Raw genomic sequence first — 20,623 nt, 5'->3', positions numbered from 1 at the left:
AATTATTAATTTTGTCCCCTGAATTTCAACAAAGTGACAATTTCAGCCCATTTTTCGAAACATTTGTAAATTTGAGGGCTGGTGAACAATTTTGAATTCTTTAACGCACATTTTTTTTCATGAACAGAAATTTAAATATTCCATCACGTCTTGGCGGTTCGGAAAGCCGTTTCTCGTGATCACGTCAATTTTTCTCAACTTTTTCGGAATTTATACTTCATCGTTTATATCATTTTGTCACGGGGGATCATAGTAACTTTTTATCCATTTAAGATCATTCTCACGACCATTATAAGACTTTATAATCATGTTTTTTTATTATAAATCGGGGGAGAATTTGGTATGGTCATTCGAAATTGGATTCGTGACTTTTCAAAGTTGAAGATTTTTGATAAATCTTGTGGTAGAATTATGAAGGTAGCTTTTACAGTAGAAGTTCTTCATCGAGCTCTACTAAAGCTTTTACAGAGAAGTATCCTTAACAGTAGAATTTCTTCATCGAGCTCATCTAAGGACTTGTTATATCTCCGACTTCTAGTATTTTCTCGATCAAGTGGCATTACGAATCTTAAATTCTGGGTTGTTACATGATAATTTTTGGTGGCTTATATCATTAGCTTATTTGAAGATCATTGTGATTTGGAGAGGGAGCTCTTCATAGACAAGAAGTGATTCGGTTTCTTTGTTCTGAAATGGGTTTTTATGGTGGGTTTGGTTTTCATGAAGATTTTTTTGGGATTACATTCGAAAATGAAGTTTAAAGACATTACTTCAGTGCTTGATTTATATATCCTAGAGCCCGTGTTTGAAGACTATTGAAGAATCAAGATTCGTGGATTGCTTCATCTATTCCTCGTAGCAAGATCTTTTTATTTGCTAGATGCTTGTTTGGGAAGTTAAAGCATTGTCATCCATTCCATACTTTGAGGGGGAGATTGTAGGGTTTCAAAGTACTCCATGGATGATGGCAATGGGCCCCCTTGATGAAGTGTAGGTTAAAAGCCCAAGACTTGTCTTTTCCCTATAAATAGCCATGTACTATTCATAATTAGGGTTAAGAGTGAGGCAAAATGTAGCCGCCACGTTGTGAGGTTTCTTATGTAGTGTTAGATTCTTTAGTCTATGCTAAAAGTGTAATTTATACCTCACGTTTTGAATAAATCGAGTGATCATTCGACATATCTTCTTTATTTGTGTTTGTTCTTATTTTCCGCATCTTGTTCATCAAATCACAATTAGGGTTTTAATCCCAACAATAGTGTATAATCTCAGGTCAGAACTACAAGTATTATCATGGATGATATTTACATGATCATAGAACTTCCTGATTAAATTTTCAATTGTGAAAACTTATCATATGAACAAGGAGGAGGTAACTCTTAGCAAGCTTCAAGGCCTTTTAAGGACTGCTGAAAGCAACCTGAAAGGCAAATCAGTTGTGTCTACTCCTCCTACTACTACCGCCCCTGTTCTGGAAATCGGACATGGAAAGGGAAAGAAGAGGAAGGCTCCCTCCAAGAGCCACAAGGGAAAGTCTCTTGATGGATCCTCTTCTAGTGGGACCAAAGTTGGTTTTGCTAATTCCTCTAATCCGAAGGATGCTGAGTGCTTTCACTGCCATGAAAAAAGGCACTGGAAACGAAGCTTTCCCAAGTACTTGCAAGACATAAAGGATGGGAAGATCAAACCCTCCTTTGCAGGTATTTACACTATTCAATCTAAAAACTCATCACATGCTAATTCTTGGGTCCTTGATACAGGTTGTGGATTTCACATTTGTTCTAATTTTCAGGGACTGAAAAGAAGTAGGGATGTGGAGCATGGGAAGATAAACTTAATCATGGGAAATAGGAAAATGTAGCATGTGACCAAGATTGGAGTTTATTCTTTATTCCTTAGTAATGGTTTAAATTTAGTTTGAATAATTGTTGTTACTCAGCCGATATGGCGAGAAATATTATTTCCTTTCACAGTTTGTATAAACAAGTGTTGGGCTGAAGATTGCGTCTTTTGGGCTCGATAGTTTAGCCATGTACACTCCGGTTTGGGCCTGTCCAACCGAGAGCCTTTTATGTATTGTATATAAGTTAATGCTTGCATGCATATTAGGGTAATGATTTTAGGTTAACGATTCAGAGAATAACGATAGAGAGCTTAACGATAGTAATTTCAAGGTTTTCTTTAATCGTTCTTGTAACCTACCAATCCTCTACAGTTGATGTTCTTAATCGAGCTCTTCTGAGGATTCTGTTTTAATCATTCGACTCGTTTGATTCTATCTTGTCTTGTTCTTTTATTGCGTTCTTACTGTTTTTATATTTATATACTTGTTCAAGATCTAATCGATCTTCATAGATTAAAGGTTATTTTAATCCCATCAATTGGTATCAGAGCAGGAGGCTGTGTAATTGATACACATCTTTTCTGTGAAAAAGATTTCCATTAGGGTTTTCCGCAATCATCGATATTTATTGAGCCGTCATCTTAATTGACGTATCTTAATATTTATTGTTTTGCCCTAATCTGCTTTATTACAAGTCTGATCTTTGAACAGGTTATTTACGATCATAATGGACGCGACGCAATCAAACCCTATTAATATTTCCAACAGCATCGGTTCGACGACAAAGATTCCAATCTTATACACCCATGACTATGAAGTATGGGCGCATCATTTTGAAGATTACGTGATTGGATCGGAGGACAATGGTTACCTCATATGGGAAGCCATCATCAATGGACCGTTCTCTCATTCTGCAACGTCCAGAATCGTTAAGACTCAAAAGGAGTATAATAATCTGCTAAAGGACGTGAAGGATATAGCACAAGATGAAAAAGACAAATTCCAGTGCAATATTAAGGCGTTAAGGTTGATAAGATTCGCCCTTCAGTCCGACACATTCAGATTGGTCAGCTCATGCACAACGGCGAAGGAAGTATGGGATAGACTTCGTGAACTGTATTCTATAGACGAAGATCTTGAACATTCTATCCAAACCTTGCTTCTATCTGAGTTTGGAGAATTCAGGCAAGGGGCCGAAGAAACGGTGACCCAGACGTTTGATCGCTTCAATCATCTTCTCAGCAAGATGATCAAACACGACATTGAAAGGAAGCTTATCGAATAGAAGGTTACTTTCTTGAACGGACTGAGGTCTGAGTGGAGAGCAGTGGTTTCCACAGTCAAAGCCCATGAGCAGTTTAAATCATACTCTTTGGCGAAACTGGTGGGTATTCTAAAGTCCCAAGAGAAGATTGTGGTGCAAGAGAAGAACGTTGTTTCTAGTCTTGGTTCGTTGGCCCTCCTATCTAAAAGTAAAGCTATGATGGAGGATGAAGAGCTCAACTTGGAGGAATATGACCTCACGTCTGAGGATTATGCCATGATGGTGTCCAATCCTAAGAGGTTCATAAAGAAGAGATTCCCCAGCAACAAAAACCGAAACTGGTAGGGGAGTTACAGCTCTGAAAAGGTAAACAATAAACCGAAGGCTGAGGAACCCAAGAAGGAACCGAAGGCAGATGGCGATTCCGGAGTAAGCTGTTTCTACTGTGGTGGCAAGAACCACTATGCTAAGGACTGTGTTCTTAAGAAGATGGCTGAAAAGGACGATGGAAATGATGAGGAAGCCGTGCTGCAGAAGAGACTGGATGAGTTGAGAAAGAAGAAGTCTACCGCTAACCCTTCTATTAATGCTCTTATTGTGCAGGGTTCGGTTAATGACGATGAGTTCGGTAGCACAGAAGTTTGGTCTACCGACTCAGAAGACGAAGAAGTAAAGAAGCCTACACATGGAAAGGCGTATGTGGCTAAGGAGGAAAACAGTGGAGGAAGATGCTTCATGGTGACTGACGTATCTCAAATGAGGGGATACAACACCGATGGAGGAAGCGATGGACCGAAGGTACAGGAAGATATGTGCTTTACAGCCAAACCACTCAGCTAGCAGTTCAATGAGCTCGATGAACTGATAAAGAAGGTACAATCTGTTTTTATTTCATCTAAAGTATCACCATCCTCATATGAGAAAGAACTAAAAAATGTCAACACAAGAATTTCTCATTTAGATAGTAGCTTAACTCAAACTCGAGTCACCAATTCTAACCTGACTGATCAATTAAGCAGGGTGGCGTCGAAGAGTGAGGAGCGGCGGATGTGGATTGAGTTAAAAGAGTCGGAATTAGTTAAAGTTAAAGACGAAAACATTTATTTGCAGAGAGACAATTTAAAATTGTTAAAACAACGAAATGTTTTTTGTTTAATTGCTAAACGTTTATATTCCAATATTACTCAACTTCACTTGGACTGTGAGATAGGCCAAAAGATCCATCGCATGATTTTACCCTTCCTAGAGTTTAAGGAGGATGAAATCGATGCCGAAGCCTATAATTGTGAGAGTGTGATATCGTTTGATGATGTCAATCCAACCTACATGTATGGACTGGACAAAATTGGGTCCTTCATTAAATCCAAAGACCACAAGGACATGCTCAAAAATCTTTTGGACGAAAATGACAGACTTAAACTGAGAACCGAAACCATGCAAAAATTTGACTCTCTAAACGCCAACGTAAGCTCAGAAAACAGAATCGATGTTGAAAATTCATCTGAGCTTAACGAGGACGAAAACATGAGTGAAATTTCTGTAGAGGATACGGTTGACTGCTCAGAATTTGTTAAAAGCGAAACTGAAAACCACAAAAATCTTATTTCTGAAAATTTTGTGGAGTTCGCTCGATTGTCCCAACAAAAGTCCCCGAAATTAGGAGAGAAAGCAGTTGTGTATCAAAAGGTCAGGACCACTCTGAATCAAGTATACAAGGTGACTGGAGTAACCGAACATCAAACAGCTGAGCTCACAGATATTGTAAACGAAGACAATGCTGATGGCTGTGATGAGTACTTCTGGGAAGCTCCAATAGATAATGGAAACGAAACTGTTGGCCTATCTGAAAGAACCTCCTGGATGAGAAAAGGGAGATACATACCTGAACCCTTGAATAAACCTGATAACTTCAGTGAGCCAAGTACCAGTGGTACGAAAGATATTCCTCAGGAGGATGATCGTTCAACAAAAGAAGACATTCCCTCTACTCCAACAGCTCAAAGTGGAACGTCTTCAGACATTCCTTCTACTCCCTCAGTGCAAACTGGATCTTCTTCGGATATTCCCTCTGCTCCCTCGGCTCAAAGTAAAACTCCTGAAGTTCAGAAGAAACCAGCTAAGGAGACAACAAAAACAAAAGCGAACGTTCATCATCAACCTAAGCAGATGAGGGATAAGAAGATTGAAAGGAACCAAAGATACAGGAAGAACCTTTCTGAAAGGAAACAATTCTGGCACTCCCAGAATGCATACTACTCACACCAAGACAAGAATCTGAAGTATGAAAACAATCCTGTAAGAAAGCCTGAATGTTCCAATAACCGAAAGCAAAGGTTCGGTTCAGAAAAGGACTCCAACCGAAACCAAAGGTTCGGTTCTGAAAAGGACGTCAACCGAAACCAAAGGTTCGGTTCCAAGAACAACTCCAACCGAACGCAGAGGTTCGGTTCTGAAGTCAAAAGAGAACAAGGCTCTAAGGTCAGTCCCTCCAATGATCAAAAGCAAAAGGGTCACCTAGAGTCACCAGCCAGGAAATCCTCTCCATCCAAATCCTCTCTTTCTAATTCTTCTCATTCTTCTAATTCTTCTACTTCCACCGATTCATCTCCATCTTGCTCAAAAGCTAATTCAGCTTATTCTCAAAAATCTCATTCATCAGCTGAACAAAAGGGAAAGCAGAAGGTCAATGAATCCAAACCAGAGTCCAAAACGAACTCACCCAATCCTAACAAAATAAAAGTCTTTACCATTAAAAAGAAAGATGAAACAACTCTAATAAAACGAACATATCTAGTTGACATCTCTCTTACAATTCCCGTTCCCATGAAAAGCTCACATGGACCCAAGAAACTTTGGGTTTCTAAATCTGCTTAATTTTTGCAGGTTATAAGTGACGAGCAGTTCGACGAAGAATGGTACATCGATAGTGGCTGCTCGCGTCACATGACAGGGAGGAAAGAGGAGCTCAGGGAATACAGATCTCTTGCAAATGGTGGCAACGTCAAGTTTGGAAATAACTCTTTCGGCACCATAAAGGGATATGGAATGATAACAAATGGAGACTTCACTATAAGGAAGGTGGCTTATGTGGAAGGACTCCAACACAACCTCATCAGTGTATCTCAGCTTGTTGGAGGTACAGGTCTCAAAGTCTCATTCGATGATGAAGGTTCGGAAATCATAGAGAAAAGGACAAAGAAAGTGATTCTCAAGTCAGAGCGAAAGGGTGACATGTTTCCTCTAAACATGAAACCCATCAAAGGAAACCCAGCCATATGCCTATTATCAAAAACTCAATCCGACGAAAGTTGGTTGTGGCACCGAAGACTCTCTCATCTCAATTTCAAAGACATCAACCGACTTGTCACTGGAGGTCATGTTAGGGGTCTTCCATTGCTCAAGTTCAACAGAGAACACTTGTGTGCTGCATGCGAAATGGGGAAGCAGAGTCGTCAAAGTCACCCATCTGTAATCAACACAAAAGTTGTTGAACCACTCGAATTGCTTCATATCGATTTGTGTTGTCCTTCATCTATCGAAAGCATTGGTGGTAGCAAGTATATTCTTGTTATTATTGATGACTTTTCGCGATTTACATGGGTGTTCTGTCTAAAGCTCAAATCTGAAGCGACTCAAAAGCTGAAAGTGTTTATCAAGCAAATTGAAGTCCAGCTCAAGAAGGTCGTTCGCAACATCAGGAGCGACAATGGTCTTGAATTCAAGAACAGGGAGTTTGAAGAATTTCTTGCAGAAAAGGGAATTAGTCACAATTTCTCAGCTCCTTACACACCACAACAGAACGGAATAGTCGAAAGACGAAACCGATCTTTGTGTGAAGCTGCCCGAACTATGCTAAGTTTCGCTTCCTTACCTCTTTATTTTTGGGTTGACGCAATTTCTGCTGCTTGTTTTACACAGAACAGGTCCTATCTCAACAAGCGCTTCACGCTCACACCATATGAGATAATAAACAACAGAAAGCCTAATGTAAAATTTTTCCACGTGTTCGGCTCAAGGTGTTTCATCTTTAACTCTAAAGAACACCGCAACAAGTTTGATGTCAAAGCTGACGAGGGAATTTTTCTGGGATACTCACTCACATCCAAGGCGTACAGGGTCCTAAACAAGCATTCAAGAAGGATTGAAGAGACATACTACGTGAGCTTTGACGATAGCTATGTCAAGAAGCTACAGGCCAAGGAAGACACTGCCGGGGAAATCTTTCCTTAAACTGGCCAAGTCACAGTCTCGATCGCCAATCTATACGAGAAATTTCTGGATCTCTTTGACGAACCGGAAAAAGCTTCTCTCTCAGAAGCAGGTGCAGCTGACAACAAAGTTGATCATATGAAGCAGATTGTCGAAGATGCTGCAAGAAGAATGCATGAAGGAGAATCGCCCACTGATGAATCTCCATCCAACAATGCTTCAGTCGAGGGGGAGACAAGTTCTCATGTCGAGGGGGAGCCAAGCTCACAAGTCCAGGGGGAGCCAAGCTCTACAACTTCAACCGAAGGTGCCTCTCCAAACGAAGGTGCTTCAACGCCTGAAAGCCCAGCACCACAAAAAACCCCTGAATCTCATGTTTCTCAAGACTCATCAATTGAGAGGGAGCATGATGATATGACTCTTGATTACGATAGCCAATCTGAGCCAGAAGAAATGATTAATGCTGAACTAGACCCAACCTTTGATCCGAATTACCCTCCTCTTACCAAATGGACCAGAGATCATCCTATCTCTTAAGTAGTTGGTGATGTATCTGAAAAGGTTCTGACCCGATCTCAACTGAAGGCAAAACAAACATCCTTATTTTCAAAGGTTGAGTTTTGTATGTTTAACTCATTCGTATCAAAAGTTGAACCGAAGACAGTTAACATTGCCCTCGATCACTCTGATTGGGTTCAAGCAATGCAAGACGAACTGAACGAATTTGAAAGGAACAAAGTTTGGCGCCTCATTCCAACTCCTCCAGATGCTTCGGTTGTTGGTCTCAAATGGGTTTTTAGGAACAAAATGGACAAGGAAGGTAATGTCATAAGGAACAAGGCTCGTCTGGTGGTCAAGGGATACTGTCAGGAGGAAGGGATAGACTATGAAGAAACTTTCGCTCCAGTAGCTAGGCTAGAATCTGTTAGAATATTTCTGGCCTATGCTGCTCACAAAAACTTTGAGGTTTTCCAAATGGACCCAACCTTCTTTCGCAAAAAGGAAGGTAACCACCTTATGATAGTTCAAATTTATGTCGATGACATCATCTTTGGCTCCACGAATCCCAGCTTAACAGCTGAATTCAGAAAGTTGATGGAGACTAAGTTTGAAATGAGCTCAATGGGTCCTATTAACTTTTTCCTTGGTTTGAACATAAGACAGGGACCCGAAGGCATCTTTATAAATCAGGAAGCTTACACGAAGACTCTCCTAGCGAAGTTTGGCATGATGGGAGACTCAAAAGTCAAAGTCCCAATGGCATTCGGCACCAAGCTAACTCCATCTCTTGACAAACCGGCTGTCGATATCACGCTCTATCGTCAAATGATTGGCTCACTGATGTATCTAACTGCTAGAGGCCTGATATCATGTTTTCTGTGTGTTATTATGCTAGATTTCAGGCAAACCCACGCGAACCTCACATGCTTGCAGTGAAGAACATCTTACGCTATCTCAAGCGAACCACCTCCTTAGGTCTATGGTATCCATCCAATTCAGGCTTCTTCGTTCAAGCCTATTCTGATGCTGACCTTGGAGGATGTGGACTCGACCGTAAAAGCACAACTGGTGGCTGTCAATTTCTTGATGGGAAGTTGGTCAGCTGGCAATCCAAGAAACAAACGTGTGTGTCGTTGTCTACTGCCGAAGCGGAGTACATTGCCGCTGCATCCTGCACATCACAAGTGATTTGGATCCAGAGTCAACTTCGAGACTATGGACTCAATATGAAGAAGATCCCACTATATTGTGACTCTGAAAGTGCAATTAGGATCTGTCATAACCCAGTGCAACACTCTAAAACCAAACATATAGCACTGAGGTATCACTTCATCAAAGATCACGTGGAAGATGGAAACGTCGAAGTTCACTTCGTAAGAACCACTGATCAACTGGCTGACGTCTTTACCAAAGCTCTTCCTGAAGCATCATTCAATAAAATATTGCAAGGGCTAGGTATGATGGAATCAGAGTCAGTACCTCACACTACCTCTAAACCTCAAACATAAAAAGCGAAACCAACCGAACGTTCGGGTTCGGTTCACACATCTGACTCGCTCATTACTTCAAAGGTAGTTTTTCTGTGTTGTAAATTTCTTGCATAATTTTGTTTTTCTTTATGTTAAAAGTATTTATCTCTTGTATATCTAAATTCCTTAGTTTCTCAAAATTTTCCAAAACCGGAACCTACCGAAGGTTCGGGTTCGGTTTTTCAAAATTTTGTGGAACCGAAACCAACCGAAGGTTCGGGTTCGGTTTTTCAAAATTTGGTGGAACCGAAACCAACCGAAGGTTCGGGTTCGGTTTTTCAATATTTTCTAGAACCGAAACCAACCGAACGCTCGGGTTCGGTTTTTCAACTTTTTCCCAACCGAACGTTCGGGTTCGGTTTTTTATTTTTTTTTTCTCCAAAGTTTTTTTAAGTCTCATTTTTTTTAACTTATTTTTTACTTATTTTTATTATTTTTTTATTACTTCTCTTTTACCTTTATTTTTTTTCTATTATAAATTTCAAAAACTCCAAAAATATTTTATTTAATTTTTTTTTTTTGTGTTCATTCGTTTATGGGGATATATTTGATGACTTACTTAAGTGTCCCTAGAAGCATGCTGTTGTATGTGTCCCAAGCCTCATAAGATTTTGAATAATAGCCTTCATGACCTGGTATACACAAACCTTGTCTTCCCAATAAGGCTAATACATTTATTCTAATCGTGAGCTACCTCACTCTTTTCTCACATGAGTTAAGAGTTTCCTGCTTGGTCCTTTTTTTCGCAGCAGAGGTACTATATTTTCTTACACCATCTCCATAACTCTTCTCCACTACATTCGTTTCATTATCGTAACCCTTGAGACTCCCAGAAACTACCACTGGGGTTTATGGTTACACAACCTCTGTGTTTATGATCTTAGTTTCGTGCCACTACGAGCTGAGTGAAACCCAAAAATCAATACCAAAGAATTGACGGTGAACAATTAATTTGATCAAGTTTTCACCAATGAATTGACGAATGTACCTTAATGAAATCTCAAATTTTCTTTTGCGTGATTCCTATGAAATTGTTACACACCATAACATTTCTTCCCAAGGGATCCAGTTTTAAATTTTTTATCTGAGATTTTATATTTATCCAAACCAATACAAAATGAATTCCTACCTACTTGTTCAACAGACTACACCGGTCTCACAAGTACTTTGTTCACTTTCTTTCTTATATCAAGAATAGAATTGATGAATCAAAGCGAAACCACCCTTATTTAGCCTTATTAAAAGAAGCCTTTCAACATTTATTAATAAATGTTTGATCGTAATTCAACGGGATTCCACACTAACACTTTGAGGTCTCTCTTGACCTTGAAGGAAGAGATTCGTGCCCGGGATCATCAGTTTCGTGTCATTATTGACATCACAGAATATCCTTAAAAGAGTTGCTTTATTTCTTTTTTCTTTTACACTCTTTGCACGAAAATCCTTGATTTTCCAAAATTCCGTTACTAATTATTTACAGGCTGGATTATTACTCGGTGGTTAATTATGAAGTTGTGGTCAGAAACAATCCACGTGGGTGTTTAATTCAAAAAGATGTCGTTTAAAAAGGGATAAGACGAAAGGTTGCTGACTCGGTGGGAGTTAAAGGGATAAAAATTCAAACGACGGTAAAAAGAAGGGCGCGTGAATTTGAAACGGCTGCACTTTTCTTGACACTTATGGACGCGTGTGCGATATTGAAGCGTCATCTCTCTGGCATTAAAGGCGCGTGTGGAAATGGAAACGGTTCCTCTCTCTGAACCGGCGCTTATTGGGCGGCGTAATCCTAGGAACCTGACACTCTCTCTCCTACGTGATCATCGCACGTCCCAACTGTCACCAATCAGTCACTCAAAAAAACCCGCTTCGTATTTCCATAAGAGATTTGAAACGAATTTTCTCTCTCCTATCACCCACTATAAAAGGCCGTCTACACCACCTTTTACCTCTTTACTGCCTCCATAATTTCCAAATCACAAATATTCCCAAACACTCTCCCATTCATCCTCTTCTCCAAACCTGCAACAATGGCTGAATCTTCTTCTGTTCATGCAACCTCTCAGATACTCCCCATCCGTCCTCAGCAATGTCTGGTCATCGATCTCAACCCACTGGCGTACGACTCCTACATGTCGCCGGTCATTGAATGCCTGAAGTACTCCCAGATTGCTCCTGCACTATCCCGGATTGAAACTGTGCCAATGGTGGCCCTGTCGCAGGTCTACGCGACTGCTTACTACGATAAGGCCGTAGAACGGGTATTTTTCGAAATTACAGAGCACAAAACCTCCGTTTCTCGACAACGGTTCTGCACAATGCTAGGGTTTGCTGTTGACCCTTCAAGAATCAACCCGGAGACGATTCCGGTTGGGATGCTGTTCAACATGTTTTACAACATGGGATACACAGAGGTTCTCACCTCTGTAGCCAAGTTCAAGAAGTCTTGCCTGCCGCCACAGTGGAATGGCTTATTTACAGTCCTTTTCAAGGGCTTGTCGGAGAGGAGCTCAGGGTCCGATGGAGCTAGTCGCCTATTTTTATCCATAATGTATGCCATCTACAACGGGGTTAATCTGGACTTTGGAATGGTCCTATGGCAACAGCTCATCCAGAGCCTCTCTTCATCATCACGACACTCTGAGGTGTCGTTGGCCCGGTTCTAGATCTTGATTACAAGATGGGCCATGGACAAGTTTGAGGTTCCCATAGCTGTCGGTGCATCGATGTCTTCTGTTGGTACATTCCATACCAAGAAGATCATCGTCTCAGATGCATCAAAATTCTCATTCATTGGCTCCATCCCAGAGACGATGTATGGCAGCGTGCCATCTGACAGCAGGCTGATCAGGACGATCAAGGAGTTTAGGCCAACTGGTCCCAGGGAACTGACACCGGATATGCTCAGATCGATCCATGACACTGACAAACCAACCAACAGGGGCAAAAAGGGTGAAAAAGGGAAGCAAGCGGCCAAAGCACCAAAGGGTCCTTCTCCCAAAAAGAGGAAACAACCGAAGGCTGCTTCATCCCCACAGCCGAAGAGAAGGAAGACCCAACAGAAGCGAAAGCTAGTTATTCCCTCCTCTTCAAGCGAATCTGAGGGTGGAAGTTCGGACTCTGAAGGATCTCAAGGAGACGAATCTCCTCAACGAGGCAACACACCACCTCGGTCCCCAACCTCAGAGATGGAACTTCATCAATCTCCAGTTCCTTCACCTCCACCAACTATTTCTATTTCCATTCCCACCATAAACCCCACTATTCCCCCAACCTCTTTCCCTATACCTCCACCCATATTCACCACATCAACCGAAACACCACCAGTTACCGAAACCCCTCCAGTAACCGAACCACCACAAACCGAAACCCAAACTCAACCACCACCCGAAACTACCCCACCCCATACTCAACCTCCAAATACACCAAACACAACACCCCCAGCTTCACCACCACCTCCATCTCCAGAAAATGCCTCCGATGGCGAAAACCCTTACCTTGGTGGTGATCACATGAACTTCGATTCGGTCTACTACAGTCCGTTTCAAGTTCAGAGTGATGAGGAGGATGATGCTCCAGTGACAAAGAAGCATCTCCGAGAGCTACACGAGAAGGTTGATCTACTTCTTGCCTCCTCCAACAACCAGCAGTCATCTCTTTCTGAAGCTGCCCTTCAGAAGATTGTTGACGCCTTCTCCAGGGCTCAACATGATTCGGTGGCCTCAGCAACTGCTGCTATCGATGCCTCCACCCGCGCCTGTGAGGCAGCAACCGAAAAAGCCGATAAACTATTCACCGACGCCTCTGCCCTGCTGAAGTCCGTGCAGGAGAGCGCCGACGCCACTAAGACGACTCTGGAACCGATTGTTCAACAATTGGCCAAGTTTGTCTCGACGGAGCTGTCTTCGTTCGCTTCCTTACGCCAGAATATAAGCGACGACAACTCGGCACTTCGTGCCTCCATCGATGCCTGTCTGGCAAAGCTACAAGAGGATCTTGCAGCTGAAAATTCTCTGATGGACGTCTTGGCGAGTAAAACAACCGCCCTCAAGGTCAAGAGCACGCAGCTTTCCAACTCTCAGCAACAATTGGAAGCTCTTCGATCCGAAAGGGAGGTGATAAAGACGTGTGTTTCGGATGTCCACGCAGCGTTATCAAACATCCTGGAAGCACACGACCCCATCCTAAACCATTCGGTGAGGCGTACCCTCGCTGAAAAACTCTCTCCGGCCATGGACCTTTTAAGCAAAATTGAAGGCCTACCGAGTTTCGTGTCCATTCCGAAACAAGGGGGAGATGAGAAGAAAGGATCGAAACCACCTCCTTCCTCCAAAGCTACTCACACAACCGAACCACCCTCTGCTGATCATGCTTCGGGTTCGGGTGTGAAGAACAAGGGCAAAAACATAGCTGAGGGAGGAGATGAAGATGAAGATGAAGATGAAGACAAGGAGACCATTGCTGACATGTTAAAGAGAAAGAACAGTCGCAATGATGAAGACGATGCCAGTCGTGTGGCGCGTAAGGCTGAAGAAGCCGAACGAAAGCAAAAAGAAGCCCACGATCTCCTTGAGAGCCGAAAGTTGCTCTTCCCTGCCTGGACCAGGGATCGTATGATAAAAGAGGCCATAGAAACTCCAAGCATATTATGGCTCGAGCCGGTTATATCATTCGACTGCAACAACACTGTCGATTCGCAATTTGATATGCCGCTGACTCGAAAGGCGTTCATCTTCCATGCCTTCTCTAACATTTTTGAAGTCCCGCATCCGAACGATGAGCTTGACAGGGAGCTCATTGACTTCTACCTGGAGGCCGCTCGTCCTCAATACCTTACCTGGAGCGCCCAGAAGATTGTCAATGTTCGGGTACTGAAGCCTTATGTCGTGGGGAGATTCACAAACGTCAAGTTCAAGCTCATTCGTGGATCAGCAAGAACTGCTCACATTATCTCCCTGGCGGATCTGCCGAATCTTAATCCTCATGACTGGATTGTCTTGTACAATATCCTTCTGACAGATGAATCTAAATATGGTCCCATCATAGACCATGTCAAAAGGATGTTGGCCGGCTATACCATGGAGGTTGCCCTAATGGATCAGGAGGTCGCCACAGTGTTTAAGAACAAACCGAAGATAGCACCTGTGGGATCGGCCAGTGATCTAAACCAAATGCAAATGGTCAAGATTGATCCGAGGCGTAACTCAGTGATGTTCACTAGAGCCGAAGGACAGAACTGTCTCTTCGCTTTAGCTGACAAGCACCTTTACACCACATCTTGCTTGGAGCACGTCTTATCAATTATCAAGCGGTGTAGAGAGAATTCGGTTGATGACATCAAGTACTTCAATGATATGATCAATTGGTACATTCGGTTTAGACAGACCATCCTCTCCATAACCAAGTGTCTGTTTAGCACCGTGAAGAATAAGGTACCAGCTTCAGCTGCCGGCCCAAGTAAAAAGTGAAGGTCTCGCTCCAAATTGACGCAAAGGGGGAGATTGTTGGGCTGAAGATTGTTTTGATGTTGCGTCTTTTGGGCTCGATAGTTTAGCCATGTACACTCCGGTTTGGGCCTGTCCAACCGAGAGCCTTTTATGTATTGTATATAAGTTAATGCTTGCATGCATATTAGGGTAATGATTTTAGGTTAACGATTCAGAGAATAACGATAGAGAGCTTAACGATAGTAATTTCAAGGTTTTCTTTAATCGTTCTTGTAACCTACCAATCCTCTACAGTTGATGTTCTTAATCGAGCTCTTCTGAGGATTCTGTTTTAATCATTCGACTCGTTTGATTCTATCTTGTCTTGTTCTTTTATTGCGTTCTTACTGTTTTTATATTTATATACTTGTTCAAGATCTAATCGATCTTCATAGATTAAAGGTTATTTTAATCCCATCAACAAGGTTTTACCTTTTCTTTTAATAATGAACTTGGTGGTATTGATGCTTATTACAATGATGTATTTTATTTTGAAGCATTACCTTGCAATGGTGTGTATGAAACTGTGAATGTTGTAGATAACCTAGGAAATAATGTGTTACACATTGATTCTTCCAATGATTTGGATAAAGGATGCTTGTGGCATTGTCGTCTTGGACATGTCAACTAGAAGTGTATAGTCTAACTCCAAAAGGATGGAGTATTAGAGTCATTCGACTTAAAGTCGGATGACACTTATGAATCTTGTTAACTTGGAAAGATGACTAAGTCACCCTTCACTGGTACTTGTGAAATAGGTGAAGGTCTGTTGGATCTCATACACACTAATGTGTGTGGACCATTCAGAACCACCACAAGGGATGCTAATCGTTTCTATGTGACTTTTACTGATGATTACAATAGATATGGCTATGTCTACTTAATCAAGCATAAGTCAGAAACCTTGGAAAAGTTCAAAGAGTTTAAGAAAGAACTGGAGAATCAATGGGCAGGAAGATAAAGATTTTGCGATCCGATCGAGGAGGAGAGTATCTTAGTATCGAGTTCCTTGACTATCTTAAGAATGTGGAATTGTTTCACAATTGATGTCACCTAGGACACCGCAGCTTAATGGTGTGGATGAGAGACGCAATAGAACCTTGCTAGATATCGTTTGTTCCATGATGAGCCGAGCTTCGTTACCTATCTCATTGTAGGGGTATGCCTTAGAGACTGCAGCCCATATCCTTAATCTAGTCTCTACCAAAAAGGTTTTCAAAACACCTCACGACATGTGGACTAGGAAGGTTCCTACATTAGACCACATCAAGGTTTGGGGTTGGGAGGCTTTTGTGAGACGCGAGAACATGACAATCTTGAACCTCAGAGTGAGCAATGTATTTTCATCGGCTATCCATAGAATTCCTTTGGGTATCTCTTCTATAGATCGAGTGACAATGTGGTCTTCGTTGCGAGGAGAGGATTTTTTCATGAGAGAGAACTCATATGCCAAGGGGACAGTGAGAGGCAAATTGACCTTGAAGAGCTTCAAGAGTCAAGCGGTGAAGGAACCTCAAACACTAGCACTCAACCCGAGGAGGAAACTCTGGTTGATCCAATTAACGATTCCGTACCTCTGAGGCGTTCCAGTAGATTTAGAGTTCCACCTGAGTTTTGACTAAGTCCTATTACTACAGAAGGTGATACATTTATCAGTGATAGCACACTGGTAAATCTAGATGAACCAAACAACAACAAGGAAGCTATGGAAGGCCCCAAGTCTGCTAAATGGAAAGAGGCTATGGACAGTGAGATTCTGTCCATGTATGACAATCGAGTTTGGAACTTGCTTGACAATGTACCAGGTCGAAAGACAGTCGGGTGCAAATGGATCTTCAAGAAGAAGGCCGACATAGATGGGAATGTACACACGTATAAGGCGCGTCTGGTTGCGAAGGGTTTACTCAAACTCCAGGATTTGACTATGATGAGTGTTAGGTGCATAAATTGCACCTTTTCATAAGCTAATTTCATGTTTATTTATAACATTGCATTGCATTTTTGGTGTAATATTCATTCATTTTGCATTTAAGGACATTATCGAGGATCTATCGATATTTCACCATTTTTTGTGGATGTTTCCGAGTGATTTGAAGATTGGAGCATGCTTAGGATGGTCAAGGGAAGCTCTCGGTGAAATTTTGGAACTTTCGGAGCTAAATTGAAGAAATGAAGAAAATTGGAGATTAGCTATCTTACAGTTCATTACACGGCCCGCGCTTTGGCAAGGCATACATTACGCGGCCGTGCTTTGGAAGTATTTCAGCAAATCAGATTCATTACACAGCCGTGTAATGGCAAGGCATACGTTACACGGGCCGTGTAACGTGATCTAGTCAAAATTTGAATTCTTAACTTCCGATTTATCATGTTCTTTTGGCATATTCAAACATAACTTTGACTTGGAACGGTAGGGGGAGATTTTGGTGTATCATATCATCATCTAACACTTTGGTAAGACTTTAATTTTCTTTTTGTAAGTTGATTTGAAGATCATACTTGTTAGATTTGTAGTTAACTTAGACATGTATGGCTAATTTCTCAATCATTTCTGATTCTGGATTCCTAAGTGTTTGTTGTTAAGTTGTAATTTTCACTTGATTTTATGTTTATCATCTAGTAATCTTTGATTTGATCTTAATTATATGTTTGATTAGTTCTCTTTTCACTTGATCGATGAATTAAGGTTCTTATCAATCTAGTTAATCAAATTATGAAATTCGTATATGTTTTATGATTTGATGTTAGTAACATGCACTTAATAGGTTGTAATTAGAACAAAAATTAGTGTAATCAAAGATTAGATGTTCATATTCCCGAACTTATGAGGAATGTTGGATATTGTTGGTAGTTGTTGAAAGATCTTAATGTCATTTAATGATTTGATGCAAAAGCTTGTTTTTGAATCAATTAAATGAAGTTTTATTTAAAGAACATGTTTTGAGTAAAACACTTTTATCAACTTGGGTATTAGATCTTGTTAATATCTAAATTACCAACCTAGATTGAACATGAATCACCGTCATATTACACCCTACAACGTAATGCATGTATAGGAATCCGAATCAGAAATGTATTTCTTTTACTGAATTTAGTTTTCAATCTTACTTCTTTATGAATTTTAAGTCTAGTTCAAACATAATCCCCCATTTTAATATTGATTGTATGATGTGTGAGAATATGGCTAAATAAGAAGTCCTGTATTCTTGTGGATCAACCCTACTTACCTTGTATTACATTTTTAGTGCAAAGTAACAGTGTTTTGGAGTCATTTTGTACCCCTTTATTTTTTGGATTTGACACACCTAACAAATTGGCATCGTTGTCGGGGATACGGTAGTACTAATTGTTTATGCCAAGATCTTTTCGCATAGGTACACCTTTACCAGTTGATTTGGAGATAAAGAAATCTACAAAACAAAGAAAGAAGCAAGCCAAACTTTTAAAGAAACAACAATCCGGAGCTTTTTCATCAAATCCATCAACCACGTCTTCTCCAACATCCAAAAGTATCACCCCACCATCTTCACCTATTCCTACCATGGCAGAAACCATGGAGGAAACCAAAATCCTCCAAACCCACCACCTGAACAAACCTTTAGACAGTAGGCCACTCAAGATGTCACCCAACAACCTTTATGCATAAATTACCCTGCAGCAATCAACTTTGAACTCAAGTCTAGACTCATCCATTTGTTACCCTCATTCCGTGGTCTTGAGAATGAAGACCCACATAAATTCCTTAAGGAATTTCATGTTTTCTATGTGGGTATGAAGCCACATGAAGTCACAGAAGATCAAATCAAATTAAGGGCATTCCCCTTTGCATTACTAGATTCAGCTAAAGAATGGTTGTATGACTTACCACCGGGGTCAGTCACAACATGGAATGAACTTGCAAAGATGTTTTTGGACAAATATTTTCCAGAGATGAGAGTTTCGGCCTTACGCTGTGAAATCATTGGTATCAAGCAACAAAAGAGAGAATCTTTGCATTCTTATTGGGAACAGTTCAAGAAGTTGTGTTCAAGACATCCAAAACATGGAATTTTAGAGTATCAGTTGTTGCAATATTTTTGTGAGGGAATGTCATCTTGGGATAGGAGATTACTTAATGCATCAAGTGGTGGATCCATAGTTAATAAAACTCCAATGGAAATCAGAGCTCTTATCAAGAACATGGCAGAAGAGTCCAAGCATACAACACAAGAAGAAGAATGGTACAGTGATGCACCAAGAGGAGTGAAAGAAATCTCTACCCCAAAAATTGAGAGTCAACTTTTTGAGTTGACTAAAGTAGTGATGATGCTTGCTAAAGATAAGGGTGTGCAACCACCAGTAGTTAGACCTTGTGGTATTTGTACCCAAGTTGGACACCCTACTGATATGTGCCCAATGTTACAAGAAGATGTATAGCCGGTTCAAGCTATGGGATTCTCAAGCCAACAGCAAGGGAACTTTCAGCCAAGAAGCAATCCAAATTGGCACCAACCCAATGCCAATTTTCAGCCATGGCCACCTTATCCACCAAGACCTCCATTTCTAAATCAAATGCATCATCAACAAAATTATCAACCACATTTCCAGCCAAATCAACCTCATCATCAATCTCAATTCCAACCTCAAAACATGCAGCAAGGAAGTAGTTCAAGCGGATCCGGAATGTATTTGGAAGACATTGTCAAGAGTTTAGCCACAAGTACTCAAACATTTCAAAATGAGACCAAGGCGAGCATCAAGACTTTGGAGCAACAAATGACTCAACTCGCCACTTTTCTGAGTAAATTGGAGTCACAAGGCAAACTACCCGCACAAACCGAAAAGAATCCAAAGCATAGTGCATGTGCTATCACAATGAGAAATGGCAAAGAATATGAAGGTCAAAAGATGATTGAAGAAGAAGAGATGGAGATAGAGAAAGAAGAAGAGAAGTCAAAAACACCCTCAAAGCAAGTTTCCATTGAAGCAAAATTCATTCCTTTTCCATTTCCCACAAGGTTAAGCAAGTCAAAGCGTGAAAAGGAAAATGAGATCATGGAGATGTTCAGGAAGGTTGAGGTAAATATTCCTCTTATTGATGCCATCAAGGGTGTCCCAAGATATGCTAAATTCCTTAAGGAATTATGCACATCTAAAAAAAAGTTAAAAGGGAATGAAACTATCAAAGTGGGTGAAAATGTATCTGCAGTGTTACAGAAAAGACTACCTCAAAAATGTAAGGATCCGGGTGTTTTCACCGTTCCTTGCAAGCTAGGTAATATTCATGTTCCACGAGATATGCTAGACCTTGGAGCTTCTATCAATGTTTTTCCATACTCTATTTTCAAAACTTTAAATATTGGCATATTGAAGAAAACCGGGGTGATAATTCAATTGGCTGATATGTCTTTAGTAAATCCAAAAGGTGTGCTAGAAGATGTGTTAGTCCAAGTGAATGAATTAGTATTTCCAGCAGATTTTTATGTCCTTGATATGGATGATTATGAATCACCGAATTTGAGTTCAATTCTTCTAGGAAGACCCTTTTTGAAAACAGCCCGGAAAAAAATTGATGTGTATGATGGTACATTGTCCATGGAATTTGATGGATAGGTGATAAATTTCAACATCTATGATGCTATGAGATATCCAAGTGATATTTCATCTTTGAATTTTGTGGATATGATAGAACCATTGACAGAGGAGTGTTTTGATTTGTCTAATCTTGATGTATTAGCTCTCATTTTAGACAGGAATCTTCAAAAAGAATAAGTGGAAAAGCTTTCCAAGCAATTTAAAATTGATGAAGAGATTA

The 20,623-nt window shown here is 40.8% G+C and overlaps 1 protein-coding gene across 1 annotated transcript; it reads left to right on the top strand.

Annotated features, from left to right (window-relative positions):
• Positions 1-19,257: 19,257 nt before the first annotated feature.
• LOC111876964 (uncharacterized) lies at positions 19,258-20,421 on the top strand. Its single transcript, XM_023873521.1, has one exon. It carries the CDS (start codon positions 19,258-19,260, stop codon positions 20,419-20,421), a length of 1,164 nt encoding a protein of 387 aa, XP_023729289.1.
• The last annotated feature ends 202 nt before the right edge of the window (positions 20,422-20,623 follow it).

Source organism: Lactuca sativa, chromosome 1 (genome assembly GCF_002870075.4).
Source record: "Lactuca sativa cultivar Salinas chromosome 1, Lsat_Salinas_v11, whole genome shotgun sequence".
NCBI lineage: Eukaryota > Viridiplantae > Streptophyta > Magnoliopsida > Asterales > Asteraceae > Lactuca > Lactuca sativa.
Note: the sequence above shows the minus strand (reverse complement) of the source record. Positions and strands in the feature narration are given on the sequence as shown.